Genomic DNA, 14,685 nt, shown 5'->3' on the forward strand with positions numbered 1-14,685 from the left:
CAGATGTTTTATGAATCTGTTCTTAAAAAACCCCAAAGAACTAAACTATATCTATATCCTTGTCTATGTATACTCCACGACAATAAGGTTTCCAAATTTTCAACATGTTCCTGCGTTGAATGTTCTTACAATTAGAAAATTCTTCACCCAAAGTGCAACCCAAACAGCTTTTTTTTTTGCAGTTATTGTATCCCTAGTACATGAAGAACTGCTTGTTCCCTTCCTCTCTGCAGCAACACATTTTAAAATGAATCATATCTTTTCTTGAATCTTTTATTCTGTAGACCTTAAAAAACACCAGTTATTTCAGTCTTTGATTATTTCAGTCCATGTTTCCTAGATCTCCAGCTTTTCTTGCTGTTGTTATTCAGACTCTTCAAAATGATAAAAACCTGGATAATATCCCAAACTGTAAACAAATACTGCAGAGGCAGTATTTATTTCCATATTAATATAAAAAACTAATATAATCATTATTCCTGGGCAATAGACCTCATAGAACAAAGACAATTTCTGCCAAAGGAAAGGGACGTTGAAGGGTTTGAATGTTCAAGCATTGGAACAGGCTGCCCAGGGAAGGGGTTGTGTCACCATCCCTGGAGGTATTTAAAAGACATGTAGATGTCGTACTTAGGGACATGGTTTAGGGGTGGACTTGGCAATGTTAGGTTTATGGTTGGACTCAATGATCTTAAGGGTCTTTTCCAACCTAAATGATTCTATGACTCAAAGTTTAATCTTAATACAACTGACTGCAAAAAGTAGTTTATATTCAATAGCTGAAAGCATTGAACTGCCATTTCAGTAAGATCTGAGGATATTCTGCACTTCACTAAAATAACAGAAATATTATTATCTAGCCCTGAGACAATCTAATCTTCCACAGACGAGCCAAAAAATTATGCTTTATTCCAGAAAAAGGAGGGGGAAGGAAGTGTCTTCATTTAAAGTAGTTATGTAAAAACAAGAAGTCTGAAGAAAAAGGAGTTCTGGTAGTTTTCTGATTTTTGACTAAATATAATTCTTTACCAGTGGCAAATCTTAATGAAGACTAACACTCCTATATAGCTTATTAAAACAAAACAAACACACACACCCAAAAAACAAAAAAAAATAAACCACACAAACTCAAAACACATCTATAGTCTGAGAACCTGTAACCTTGTGCAATAATAGACTGCAAATGTCAGTTCAGAATATCTAATAACTCATGCAGTACTGCATCACTTAAAAATGTTTAAGTCTTAATGTGGTATAAATAGGAAGGATAGAATTTAACAGTGTGATGGAATGAGGGAAATGTCATTATTCACTGCATAAAAACATCCTCTTAATACCTTATCTCAGAGGGAATTTAAAAACAGGTAACTGTATCTGAGGTAACTGAATTAAACTTGCAAAATGTCTTTGCTTGATTTTCAAGGCACTTCCATTTGTTTCAGCAAAGGTAACTTAGATGCACCTTTTTGTCATCATTTAATCTTTGGGTTTTTCCCAAAGTACAAAAATCTGAAGCATAGTGTCACCTCTTATGAACAGTCAGAAGAATATCTGTGCTGTAGGCATACAAAATATATATTGTCCATACATTACATACACTGAAAAGCGTGCACTAAATACACATACAAGTTGCATACATGCCACACAAAGGTTTGTGAATGAACCACTTCCTTTTAGCAGCCTTCTCTTATCAAAATAAGAGTAAAATATTGACCGCAGATGCTGTTACTGGGAAAAAAAAAGTCAAATTAAAAGATTATTAAAGAAAGGATTTTTGAGCCAATGTTAGAATGGTTATGTTCTAACTACTGCACGCATTAACGTGCAGATGCTACACACAAAGCAATGCTATGGATGCTGTTCTGGAGAGATGCGAGAATGGCCCAGTAATCAAAATCCTGTAAAGATGTCAGTTTTACTGGACTTAATGAGTTTCCCTCACCAGACCCCTCATCATCGTCAGTCGCGGACTCCTGCATCTCCTCTGTGTAAGCCTGAGATTGGCGGGGGTTATTCTTGTTGTCTGAAACAGTCACTTGTGCTTGTGACCTCTCACCTGAGGTCTCTGTGTGCTGAACTGGCGTCGAGGTAGTTAGGCCCTTGTAAGAAATGTCACCTGTCTCATCTTCCTCATAGTCATTAAGGCAGTACACTTCATCCAGGTCCAGGTCCAGGGTCCTGAAGCCCTTGGTGACAACCCCAGGCCTCGGGTCCAGGATGCCGCCCAGGTGAGGCTGAGCCAGCTGCTGCCAGTGGTGCAAAGTGGCAGAACCTTGGAAGGGAACAGAAAGACAACCGAAATAAATCAGTAATCAGTCCGGGACCTACATGGCAGAAAATCCCACCTTGTTTATCCAGAAGAGCAAAAGTTTGGGAGCTCCAAACCTTTAATGTTTCTGGCTTTAGTATTTCTAGGAAGACATGCTACAAGGCAAAACTGCTTCACCTACTCTTCAGCATTTCCACGTCAATATGAAATAAACTGATCACATCAGCGCTTAGATAGGCAAAGTCTGGTGGTAAGATGTGGCATACTTGTGCACATGCACATCCCTTCCCCGTCAATATTCTCATCCCCCTAAATACATGGGATTCAGCAGGAGTAAAAAGAATTTATATTTAACAGTTGATCTGAGCATCATCACAGAAAGCTCGAAGAGGAACATATACCACATATTCCCACATTAAACTCCCACTAAGAAAAGGTGCTGAAAACATGCCAGAATTTACTACCGGTGGCTAACGGGAGGACCGCAGTCACATAGATTGCACAGCAGTTTCAGCTTTCTACCATACATTAGAAAGCCGCATCAACTTCATGAATGTGTAAGCAGGTAACACCACTGACCTATACATCTAGTCTAAATACTTGTATGGCACCTATGCTACAGGAACTCAGCTACCACATAACTAAATGCTACTGTACCTGTAACTTTGTCCTTGGCAGAAAAATGTTTTGAGTAAGGAAAGAGGTGCATTTTACAGATAAAAGCATTCCATATTCAGTATTCAATAGGACACAATGAGTCAGAAACAGCAAGGCATCAGGTTAAATTGATATATTCACTGAGATGGGCCCGCTGAAATCAGGGGAGGATTTATTGGATTCCTCAAGTAGTGATTAAACACTGCTTGCAAGGGTCTACGTTTTCCTATGTGCCAGCCAATCATAACTGTGTTGTAACATGTGACTTAAACCCATACATTCCAGGTCCTACGACACAAACAAAATATCTTCATTTTCATCTCTGCAAGCTCAAATCAGAGAAGTTTTTGTTGTCTTGTTCCTGTCCCCTCTCCCCAAAGCAGAATAGTGACTCGCTCAACAAGGTGGCATACAGACCACCAGTATTCAAAGACCAAGAACGTTCAACTCGTTGCACGGTATATGTAAAAATCTAAACCACTGTCATAACTAGGGAAGGGATGGCTCTTATATATGTTATTTTGCATCTAAGAAAAATTCCATGGAATGAGAAAAATTGTCATTTCACAATAAGGATATTGCATTACAGGAAGCTTCTTGTAAATAGGAGGTGAACAGGTAAAAAAAATCTTTTTTTAGAATGACTGGAATCAGCATTTTAATTAAGCCCATCTCATTTTTTTAAAATCTGTAATTTTTAGCTCAGAATAAATGGATCTGCAAGATTACTTTGGATAACAACCCTATCTTTTCTGTTTTTTTTTTTTCCCTTTTATTTAAAGTAAGTTTTGAGGGACTAAAGACGCACTCTTGAGGCTCAGGAAATAGAAACCATTAAACCCCAAAATAAATAACCATAGGGAAGAGACATCCCTATAATTTGTATTTATTTCTGAATTGTCACAAAGGTCAAGTTATTTGCTTCTATACAAAATAAATATTCCAGAATGTGGAGAAGTGCCAGATATTGTTGAGCCTTAAGCAAGCAGTAGAGCTTTGCTGTATGACAATACTCTCAAAAATTAAAGAACAACAGAAATCAAAATTTCCTTCTGCACTGCAAGTATAAAAACCTGTTGCTAATTAACTTCTACAAACAAGGTTCTGAAGATGTCATCATTTTCACCTTAAAGCTCACCAAAACTTAAAGCTCAGAAAAACTCTGCAGAGCACAAGCATTTAACTGTTAATGTATCTTTCCTGTGGAAAGATATTCACCAGAATACCTGCATTTTGAACTTTAAGATTTCTATCGACACTACATGCTCTATTGACACTGGACGGTTTTGTAAATTATGTTATCAGAAAAAGTTGGCATGAGGGAATTAGTGTGCAACAGTGGGACTGCCAAGTTGAAGCAAGAGGAAATGTAAGAGCAAAATAAGTATATGAATGGAGTAAATGAAATTTGTTTTTCTATTCCTGGTACCTGCATGATCGCATGTATACTATGGGGGTCAGAGAAAGCTTAGAAATTCACGACATGTTGCTGCCACAATTGCAACAAAGTGGGTGAAGATATAATCAGTCCAAGGTTCTAGTTTTCCTACAGGACACAGGGAGTGCTACTTCTTGCTTACGGCACAACAAGCTGTAGATGCCCAGTTCAAAAACAAACCAAACCAAAAATCCCACTAGACTTTAACTAAAGCAAGTCACATCAGCAATCATTCTATTCAACTAAAGGAAAACATGGTGGGTTTTGTTTTGTTTTGGTTTTTTATAGGTGCAAAAGAATAAGATTAATTTCTTAGTGCTTCTGTCACCCTATTTATTTTACTGTGGGATTTAAAAGATTGCTTTAAAGAAGTAGAAACCATTAACCTGAAACATATTATAGAACTGATTTTGATTTCCTCCATTTTATGGCATGAGGACCCTTAGGAAAACAGTAATAAAAACCAAAGGCACAACTACTAATAACAGTCTGCAGGTGCAGCAGACTATTTTGCCCCAGTAGTCTGAAAGTATCCATGAAGTTGAAAAAGAAATAATTTAAATCTCATGAAAAATACTCAGGAAAGAAACTAAGGTGAAGTGAGGAACAGAATCATAAACATCTATTTAATAAAAGATAACAAACACTAAACTTATGAAACAGGCAGATACAAACATGACAAATGAGATATAAAACCAAACATGAGAAGTACTTTAAAGGTGCAATAATTTTGAGGAAAAAAATGACTCAGTGAGAACAATGAACAAAACCAGGAAAAAAACCCCAGACAGATAGAAAGTTGATAAAGACTTCAAGAGTTTATTGGAAGAAAAAAGCAGATATAATGGGATGGTGACAGAAATGTATTACAGTAGTAGCAACCAGTAATGGAAACAAACCTGGATCATCCCTTCCCTCATGTGGTACAAGAATTTTTATGATCATTTAAAAGCAGTCATGAAAACAACCTACTAAAATCTGCTAAACAGTATGGACTTGTGCACTATGGCTACTGTTTCATTTGAATAGGTAGATACAGCACATCACTTTCTTCAGGACACAATAAGGGTTATTTTTGCCTCTGATTATGTGTCATGGTAAATGCTCCTTATAGATGAAATAAATTTGTTCTAAAAAGATGAAAAAACGGAACTTTTGCAATTAAAACACACACACACAATGTAATGTAACACAAGAGTTCTGTTAAAGGAAAAGAGGGAGAGAGAAACCAAAGCTAAATTACCTAACTAGCGTATCTGTGAAGTACTATAGGAAAACAGCTTCATTTTTTTAAAAACCTGAAGGACTTTACTCAACTAGCTTCCAGCAACATCCTGAAAAGACTGAAGAAAGCCAGGTAGACTATACCATATGTGCTCTGTCAGCTTTATTAAGACAGACTACAGAAATGCACTTTGAAATAAAGCTCTAGCCCTGACTACCATCTACCTATATCTTGCCTTTTTCTGAGACAATATATGGAGGAAATTTGACTTAAAAAAACCGCACCAAAAACCAAAAAACAAACCAACACAAAACAAACTATTTCACACATGAAACCCAAGGCCACAGAGACTCATGTGTGGCCACTCAAACAGCCAACTGAAGTCCAGAGGTCATTTTTAATCACAAAAGTAGTCTTATAAGACCAACTGGACTATTTGAAGTAGGTAAAGGTCTTTCCAGACACTTATTTGCAGAATTGAAATTTGATGAACTAATACTCTTGCTGCTTAGATTTCAGATACTCAACCACCTTCCTTTTGTAAGTATGAAATAGCAACACTAAGGTTTAGGTCAGATGTAAAGCTGCACAGCTGATGCATGTGTGGCCTCTAATATTTATTTTACTGCCTTGGCTGGAATTGGTTCCTAACACTTTTAAGGCTTGTGGAAAAATCTAGTCATTAGAAGATTTCAAACCAACAGCGTGGATTACTGTCTCTAAAGTAAAAAGAATATGTATTGCAAAGATTTCCTGCTTTCTGGTGATGGATGAGGGACCACAAAGAGTCACTAAGAAGAACAGATAAAGGCCGAGGCCCTTTGTTATCACCTTCTAGTGGTTTCACAATCTGAAGCTTTTCTGGCAGGTAGGAGCGACTGCTGATAGACATTCCTGAATATCCAGTGAATTCTGAAAATCTGGAGTGAGTTCCCAGCGACATGATGCTCTCTGTGGGGGTAACGGAACCACTACGAATTTCGCCCTTTTCCGCCAGTTCCCGCAACTTCCTTTCCTGCTCTTCTTCGAAGAACTTGCGCTCTGAGAGGTAATTCTCCCGCCTGAGGGACAGCCTACGAAGGGCAGTCTCTAGGTCACTGGAGCCTGGAGTCCCCGGAGTTCCAGGCTTCTTCATCCTGTCTTCATTTCTAAAACATAACAGAGGACATATACACACATCCCCCGACACACACACACACACAAAAAAAAAAAAAAAAAAAAAAAAAAAGCGGGGGGGGAAATCTTAGAGATACTTAAAACTTCCACATGACAGTTTTGAGACATTCACCAATACCTTTAAATTACTATGTCTGGGAACAACTTGCTAAACTTGCTACTCGTCCAGAGAGCTCAAAGACAAACACCAATATTTTCTTTCTCTTTCATACAAAAACTGTTTTGAATGCTAGCTCCTGCCTGGAAACTCCTGGTTGGAAAAGCTACACTTTACTTAAGAGCTTCCTCCTACAAAGAGATGAGACATGTCTACTTGTTGTGTCTCTCTTATGGTTATACAAGCTCAAGTAAGCAGGCCACACCTTACAGGGCCAGCACTGCAAGATTACCATATTGAGTCACATATGCTGACAAATATTCATTGTTTTGAGATGTTAAGTCATTTTTACTAGAAAGTATACACAGCATAGTGTGGAGCTGTATAGGGGGAAGAAACAAGTAGCTAGAAGAGCAAAGTTCTGATTGGTTTCACTCAAGTTTTCATATTAGGTAACCCCTCCACACACACTTTATTTTTTTATTTTTAGGATCAGAAGAGTTAGCTGTAGCTGCAACTTAGACTGGAACTCCCTGGCATTAATGTAAAATGGTGAAACTATAATTAAGTTTTAAGTGTTGACCCACAGTTGCAAAGACAAAGTGTGGTTTTACGTCATCTGGTGATGCTGCATCTCAGAGCAGGCGCAAGTTGCAGACACTGATACACTTTCAAAAAGCTTTCCTTTTTAAATAAACTTGAGTGCTCAAGAACTGTGAGCACCAAAGAGAGTAACTTTTGAAGATGCATGGCACTGTGTTAACTGCACAAGGTAAGACAAAAAGAGGAAAATAGAAACACTTTGCCTTTATGTTCAGAAACAAAGCAAAAGCAAAGGCCAGTGCTACAGTACTGACCCATTGTCAGAGGATTCTGTCTCTAAGATGATGCTATTGGTCTTGTTGTCTATCATAATGTTAGCGATGTCTCCCCCATAGAAACTGGAACGTGGAGTGCTGACACAGCTAGAAATGACTGAGTTCATAGCAGAGGACTGGTTAGAGCCTGGGATATTCATTGGTGATGGAGTCATGGATCTCTGCTTGACCACTTGGTTAACATTTCTCACCGTCTCGAAGACCCGCTTCTGATGACTGGTAAGACATACACACAGTTAATAATCACACAGTGCCTTCTTACCTTAAGAATGAACAGAGAAACAGGTAACAGTTTGTTAATGACCCCTCCTATTCACAGCTCCACCAACCACTTTGCCTTTATAGTTTCTGTAAAGTAGTATGCGTAGGGTCCCACACTCGCTACAGTCTGGCCATTACATTCAATCCATCAACATAATACTTCCATCATCCTAGAATATTTTAGACAGAACATTTGAGAATTATGTGCATGGACCCTCTCAAATATTAATAAAAATTAAGTGAAAGAGCATTTCAGTACATCAGCTAAAAACACCTTAAAATCATTGTGTGGAAATGAGTTTTTAAAAAACAAAATTGATCTCCATTCAATTCTTAACTACAAACTGGCTAATCCATATTAAAAAATAATTTGAATTGACTCTACTGAGTATCTCTATGCTAGTAAGTCTTGTATCTTTTCTTTTTGAAACCAATTTCCACCCCCTTAAATAGCATTTTAAAAAAAGAAGAAAAAAAAAAATCAGAAATATAATGGACCAAGAGTCTAGAGAAAGGCTGTCAAGGTTGGAAACCTAATTTTACACCTACCTCTACAGTTCATTCTTTATCAGCATCGTCCTGATATCATAATAAACACTGTTCATCTGCTTCAAGATTAAGATCAGATGACACTTCAGCAGAAATTTCTTGACAAAATAAACTTGCCCTACATCATGCTACAGAATTGCCATTGCTGTTTTGTTTTACAGTTCAACAATGGCTGAACACAAGAATAGCACACCCCTTCCAGCTTAAAGGTAACACTGCCAGGGTATGACAATGACAGCATGCTTTATGCTACTTAATGTCATTCAAACGTCTTTCCTTCTGTCCATGAGTGCTCGACAGTTGTGATCTTTGCGTGTAAACTCCAAGTCTATAGTTGTATATCTTTAAGAGGCTGAATCTAAGAGCATCTATCAATAAGCAGTCCCACAGTTACTGCTGCTGAGCAAATAAATAAACCCAAGACAAACCACGAAACCAAAAAAAGGTATCCTTCTTTGGTACATGCATAGCAATATAAAATACATTCTGAAGAAGTTAAACTATCCTGAAGTTAGATTACTCTGGAAGGACGAAAGGATCCTACGGGGTTTGAGCATGCTCACATCTTTCTGATCTTACATTTTTCTAATCAACATTTCACTCTGTCAAGCCTATTTACAATTCTTGGCTCATGCTCAGAGAAGGTTTAAGTATATGTCAAGCTTTTTGTAAATATACTTAAAAGGTTTCTTGAAAGTGGCTACTGTAACTTCCCTGACTGTCCTTTCTTTGTAAGCTGCTTCTCTAACAGACCATCTAAGTAGGATTAACTTGTTTCAAATTAACCAGTCCATGTTTGGTACAAATAGGTGAGATAAACTTACTGGAGTACACGTGCAACTAGTGTCAGTAAGGCCATTTCTGCCAAGCTGTATCTATCTATAGCTTTTGGACTGTCACAAGTACTTAACTTGTTTCAAACAACTCTCTTGTTTAATTCAAGAGAACTTTAGCACAGGTGTAATAGGCATCACACTAAGTACCCAACCACTCTAAATCCCTTTCTGCACTGATGTTCTCCATCTAAAAACTGGATTAGACCAATAATTATCTGGTAAGTTCTGTTATAAAACCTGAAGAATGAACCTGAGGAATTGAACTCATCCCCTAATCATTAACTGAAGAAGCCTAACATGGTAACGCACAAGAAAACAACCCTTTTCTCATTATCAGCACTCAAGAATGAGAACAAAAAGTTCATTAAGACAAGGCTAAACCTATATATAAGTGTTTTCTTTTGGTAGCTTTACCAGAAAATGTAACCACCCCAATAACCAGACAATTTATTTTCCTTTCTCTCTGTCATTCATACTCTGCCAGAAATATTTCTCTGTAAATCCCTAGCTCCACTATTTTCTGTCTTTTCCTTTCTCATCAAATAATAAATTAACTTCAGATATAATCAATCACTTAGGAACCAATTCTTTTCAGTCGTACGCCAAGTCAGGAGAGTCGGGTTCATCTAAATGCAGTTCTTTCCTCATTGACCCTTCTATCTCTGCTGCCAAAGAATCCTGTTAAAAATAAGCACAAAAGAAAAACAAGTATCATAGTATTAATAAGTTGCCATTGCAGAAAATAATTAATAACTTATGTAAAATAATTATAGCTAATAAGATGCCATTCCAGAAAAGAGAAAGGTTTAAAAATGAAAACTGACTGGAAAGCTTGAAGACTAACGAATATATCTCAATCACTGACAAATTATGGCTTAGCTTCATACTGTTACAGTACTTGCCGTCATATAACATCTGTCACACCCTAAAAAAACATCACAGGCAACAACAGAATTCACGTGCCCTAACTTCCCAGACTAAATTCCTTACTCGGTAACACCCACCTTTCATGTATAAAGTTTTGCTTAACTTTTTTTCATTTAAACTAAACAAAAACCACTCTTCCTTTTCACAACATTACCCACCCACCCACAAATAAGACATGGTTCTTGGTATAAAGCATTATATACTTCCCCCAAAGGGTTAAAGGTGACAGGCTATCTATTTTCCAGTGCTGGTCTGTAAGTTTTACTGTCTAAATGCAGTTAAGTGCAGGTCTAAGTATCAAACATTCACAAATCTAAATGATCTTTGGTCCCATGATTCAACATTTGAAAATCATTTTTATACAAAACACATAAACCTATCTCAGCACAAGCACACTTTTCACAGCTTTCAACTGTATTTGTGCAAGTACAACTTGTATTATTAAATCTCTGCACTTTAAATTGGCCTATGTTCAGTCTCAGAAGGGAACACAAAAAGGCAAGTTAAACCTTTGTTGACAATTTACTTTCTGTGAGCACAAATATCTATGTTCTTCCTCAGCAGTTAGGATGAGACATGGCTAAAGACAAGGAGGGCCAGACTCTGCTGCTTGATTACATTAATGTAACTCAAAAGAAACTTCACTGATATCATTGCTCTCAGAAGTAATGGAATTATTCTACGAATACATAAGCAAGCAGAGCCAGGCACTGGACTTACCTAGACATTCTTATCCACTCTTTTTTGCTCATTTGGCTGAGGGTACTGCATATGCCCCACGCTTTAAATGTACAAATATCATAATCAAATGAAACCAGGTAAACGAAGTTGATAACACTAGTGACACTGCCATAACTGATGTTGCCATAATACATGTTAGCAACAAATATTCTTTTAACGATCCACTGAATTTTCAGTGGCCCTAAACCAAGCAAATATGTGTAACTTATTCAAGTACTGAACTAGAATGTATATCACGAGTGCCTAGAAGGATGCCATGTCAGAAAAACATTAGTTATGTTATTAGTTTGAAGAAAAACAGGAAGCTCCAACTGAAAATCAGCCACCACAGTACAGGAGATGCATAACAAAGATGTATAGAACTGTGTAACAACCTGTTAATGCTACCCATGATTCACAGCATAAGCACAGCCAGCTGCAGGGTGTATATAATACTGCAGCAAAACCAAGTAACTGCACAGCACCGCTGTTTCAGAACCAGGTATGCAAAGTTGATCCCTCAGGTATCCTTTAACACTGTATAAATACACATTTCACCCATGCTCATGTCTGGCCTAGCATCCTATCCCTGAAGCTGGAAGTCAGATACAAATACGTTTCCTTTGATTCGTTGTTTTCTGGTGTGTTCAGGTTTTTTCTTAAATCTGCTTACCATAGGGAAGAGACCGAGAGAGTGGTACCGACGTGATATGGCATTTGGCATGGTCTTGTTCCTTAGGTTTTTCAGCTCTTCTTGCGCCTCATGAAGCATTTCCATGCACTCTGCATATTTGTCTTCCAGCTCTCGCAACTGTAACATATAGAAAGCAATCCAAGACCTTATGGGCTGCACTATCATCACAAAAAGCCTGCAAATTCTTTTAACACTGGTAAAGGATAATGGTGTAGGGAATAATATTCCACTTCAAAGGAACAAAACTCCAACGAGTGAATATCATTGAAAATTATTAATAACATGGATTAGTAAGGGGGGGGGGGGGGGGCACGATGTGGGAAGGAACTGCTTGCTCCATTTCCTACCCTACATATCTACATGAAACCACTGTCAAGGAGAAGATACAGAGCTAAAAGTACCTTTAGTCTCATCAGGTATAGTGCCTAATCAGTGCCATGATGACCACAGTGGCAAACAGCATGGGAAAAGGACAAGACATTTCACAGTGTTCCAAGGGCCTTAGGAAATTTTAAACCAAGACTTACTTACGTACATATACATATAACCTCCAACAGCCTAAGACCATGCCTTATTTTTAGCTTGACTTTCTCAGGAAATGTATCTTATGCAATCACTCTGTCTGCAGATGTCTGTGTACCCTCACAGTTGGAGTTCATCAGCCACTGCAACCAAGTTTGGTAAAGGGGCAGAAGTCTGAAATACCACATTCCTGTTAATGTCTTTCCTAAGAAAGGGATGAAGAAGCATGAGCTGAATCTTTGTGGAGCACCACAGGTACAAAAGGTCCATCAGCAAGAAAAGCTTCTACAAGCATTCCCACCTTCAAGACCAAGTAGTCCAAGTACAAGACACATCCTCAGGGGATCAAGCTTCATTCATTCTATTTTGTCCATTTTGTTCATGTGACTGTAGCACCCAGAAGACAGCCAGCAATCCTAGACTGCCTTCGGTTTATTCACTGAACAAATACAGGACAAATGAGCTCTTCTATGTTATCTCACTATTCAAAACAGGCTTACACTACCAGCCTACAGAAGTCAACCTCTAAAGGGCTTCCTATATAGCCCATAAGCCTCAGTTTTTAAAAACGTATGCCAGTTGAAGGAGGAGAGAACAGGAAGGGAAAGGTTTTGAACCCTACCAGGAACATAAATGTTCCTTCATTCCATATACACAGGCAAAATTATTTAATAGTTCTGATCCAACTTAGACTAAAACTCTCGTGGTAAAGTGAACAGCCATTGCCTTACTACTAAATTATTGTAATACTAAGTAATGTACTCACCTCTGCTGTGAGCTGTCTCTGGGCATCTTTAGCTGCTCCCAAATGCTGGACAAGCTCCTCATTTTCAACTGCACACTAAAATATGCCAAAAAATGTTAGAAATACTGTGATGTTTTGTCCTGTGATGGTGATTGTATCCTATGCTACAGGTAAGTAGGAAAATCCTGATTTTTCTCAAGACCCTCTCTGCAGCAATACTAGCCCACACATGTTAAAATGTTAACACAAGAACATTCAACATCAGTCTGTGTCCTGCTAAATGAACCTCCAAAACCCTAAAATCAATGAGCAGGTGCCCACTCAAATACTTGCACTGACATTCTTGTCTTACCAAAGTAATTAAATTTAGTGCAAAATTTAACATCTAATATTTAAAATAAATTTAACTATTGTATTTTATATATTATATATGCTTCTTTTGATGTTTTCTAGTCAAGTATGCTAGATATTAAACATCAAACAATGTCACCCAGATAAGGAGGGTGGAAAATTTCCTTTAGGCTCGAGCGTACAGAGGATTGTAACTTATCCTCCAGCTACAATAGTGGCAAATCACAACAGTAGTCTTGCAACTGGATTCCTTACAGCTTTTGCCTTTTTCTGCAGATCCACTATCTGAGAGAGAAGATGGGTGATTTCTTCTTGCTGCCGGGCAGCATCTTCAGTTTTCTTTGCTAACTCTTCGGAGATATTGGCAATCTGTATGTTTGCATCCCCTTTAAGATAAGCAATTACAGTTAACATCACAAACCCAAAAGCAGAACAGTAAGCAGAAAGGTGTTCTTTTGGAACATCACTTGATTCAGCAAAATCCTGCCCCAATACACAGCAAGGTACTTTTGAAAAACAACAGGACACAAAACCAGAAAGACACAAAGTACTCACGCTGCAAAGGGGATCGTGCTTTCCCTTTACACTAACATTTTCAATGCAAAGCTATTTTGCAACTGAGAAAGATTTAGCTTACAGTCAAAATTTCTGCTATGAAATTTCAGCCAGAAGTTTTCACCTTGCAACCATTTATATAAGGAAAATAAGTAGCACAAAAAGAAATGACTGACTGATCTGATTCAGTTTTCTTTTTCTTTTTTTTTTGCCTGAACAATCTCGAATGAGAAGTGAAAAGAAATAGGGACATACTTAGCTCTTTTACACAGTCATTGACAAGCTGTTGTTCTTTCTCTTCGTAAGTAATTGTTTCAGTCTTCAGCTGACAGGCCTATTGAAGAAATCCACACCAAATATGCACATTAGCACCTTTGTTCTTTGCCAGTCTGTTGCTGCATTTCCATCTGCTTCAGAAAGATGAGCTTTTCTAATCCAGGAAGACTGTGAGAAACTACAGTTTTTGCCTGCCCTCCCTCATGTTCTGGAAAAAGGGGCCAGGTGAATATTCAGCAGAGCCATTACTGCATGGAGAAACTTGCATCAGTATCACCATAGACCCACTAGATGTCACCTGCGTATTTTGCACTAAAAATAACAACAAAAAAAAAAGCCCTGAACATACAAAAGACTAGTATGCAGAGCTTGATCTGGTCACCTGAACAAAGCTAGGTATCACCACAAACTAATTAAGCGCTTGGTTTAAATAACTGAATTAAAGATTCAAGCATTTAAAAAACATTCAGCTAGTATTTGAAAAGTTCTGGCACTGTAACCATATATCG

At 37.8% G+C, this 14,685-nt stretch overlaps 1 protein-coding gene across 1 annotated transcript in view; it reads right to left on the reverse strand.

Moving 5' to 3' along the window:
* Nucleotides 1-1,817: 1,817 nt before the first annotated feature.
* Nucleotides 1,818-14,685, reverse strand: part of TRAK1 (trafficking protein, kinesin binding 1) — a 41,654-nt gene continuing 28,786 nt past the window's right edge. The window contains exons 6-13 of the mRNA XM_010562066.1: nucleotides 14,156-14,234; nucleotides 13,601-13,731; nucleotides 13,016-13,090; nucleotides 11,707-11,844; nucleotides 9,988-10,064; nucleotides 7,720-7,956; nucleotides 6,421-6,737; nucleotides 1,818-2,272 (exon numbers count right to left, since the gene is read on the reverse strand). Of these exons, the coding sequence (XP_010560368.1) occupies nucleotides 1,818-2,272; nucleotides 6,421-6,737; nucleotides 7,720-7,956; nucleotides 9,988-10,064; nucleotides 11,707-11,844; nucleotides 13,016-13,090; nucleotides 13,601-13,731; nucleotides 14,156-14,234 (1,509 nt within the window). The remainder of the gene's footprint in view (nucleotides 2,273-6,420; nucleotides 6,738-7,719; nucleotides 7,957-9,987; nucleotides 10,065-11,706; nucleotides 11,845-13,015; nucleotides 13,091-13,600; nucleotides 13,732-14,155; nucleotides 14,235-14,685) is intronic.

Source organism: Haliaeetus leucocephalus, unplaced genomic scaffold (genome assembly GCF_000737465.1).
Source record: "Haliaeetus leucocephalus isolate CR32 unplaced genomic scaffold, Haliaeetus_leucocephalus-4.0 Scaffold153, whole genome shotgun sequence".
Lineage (NCBI taxonomy): Eukaryota > Metazoa > Chordata > Aves > Accipitriformes > Accipitridae > Haliaeetus > Haliaeetus leucocephalus.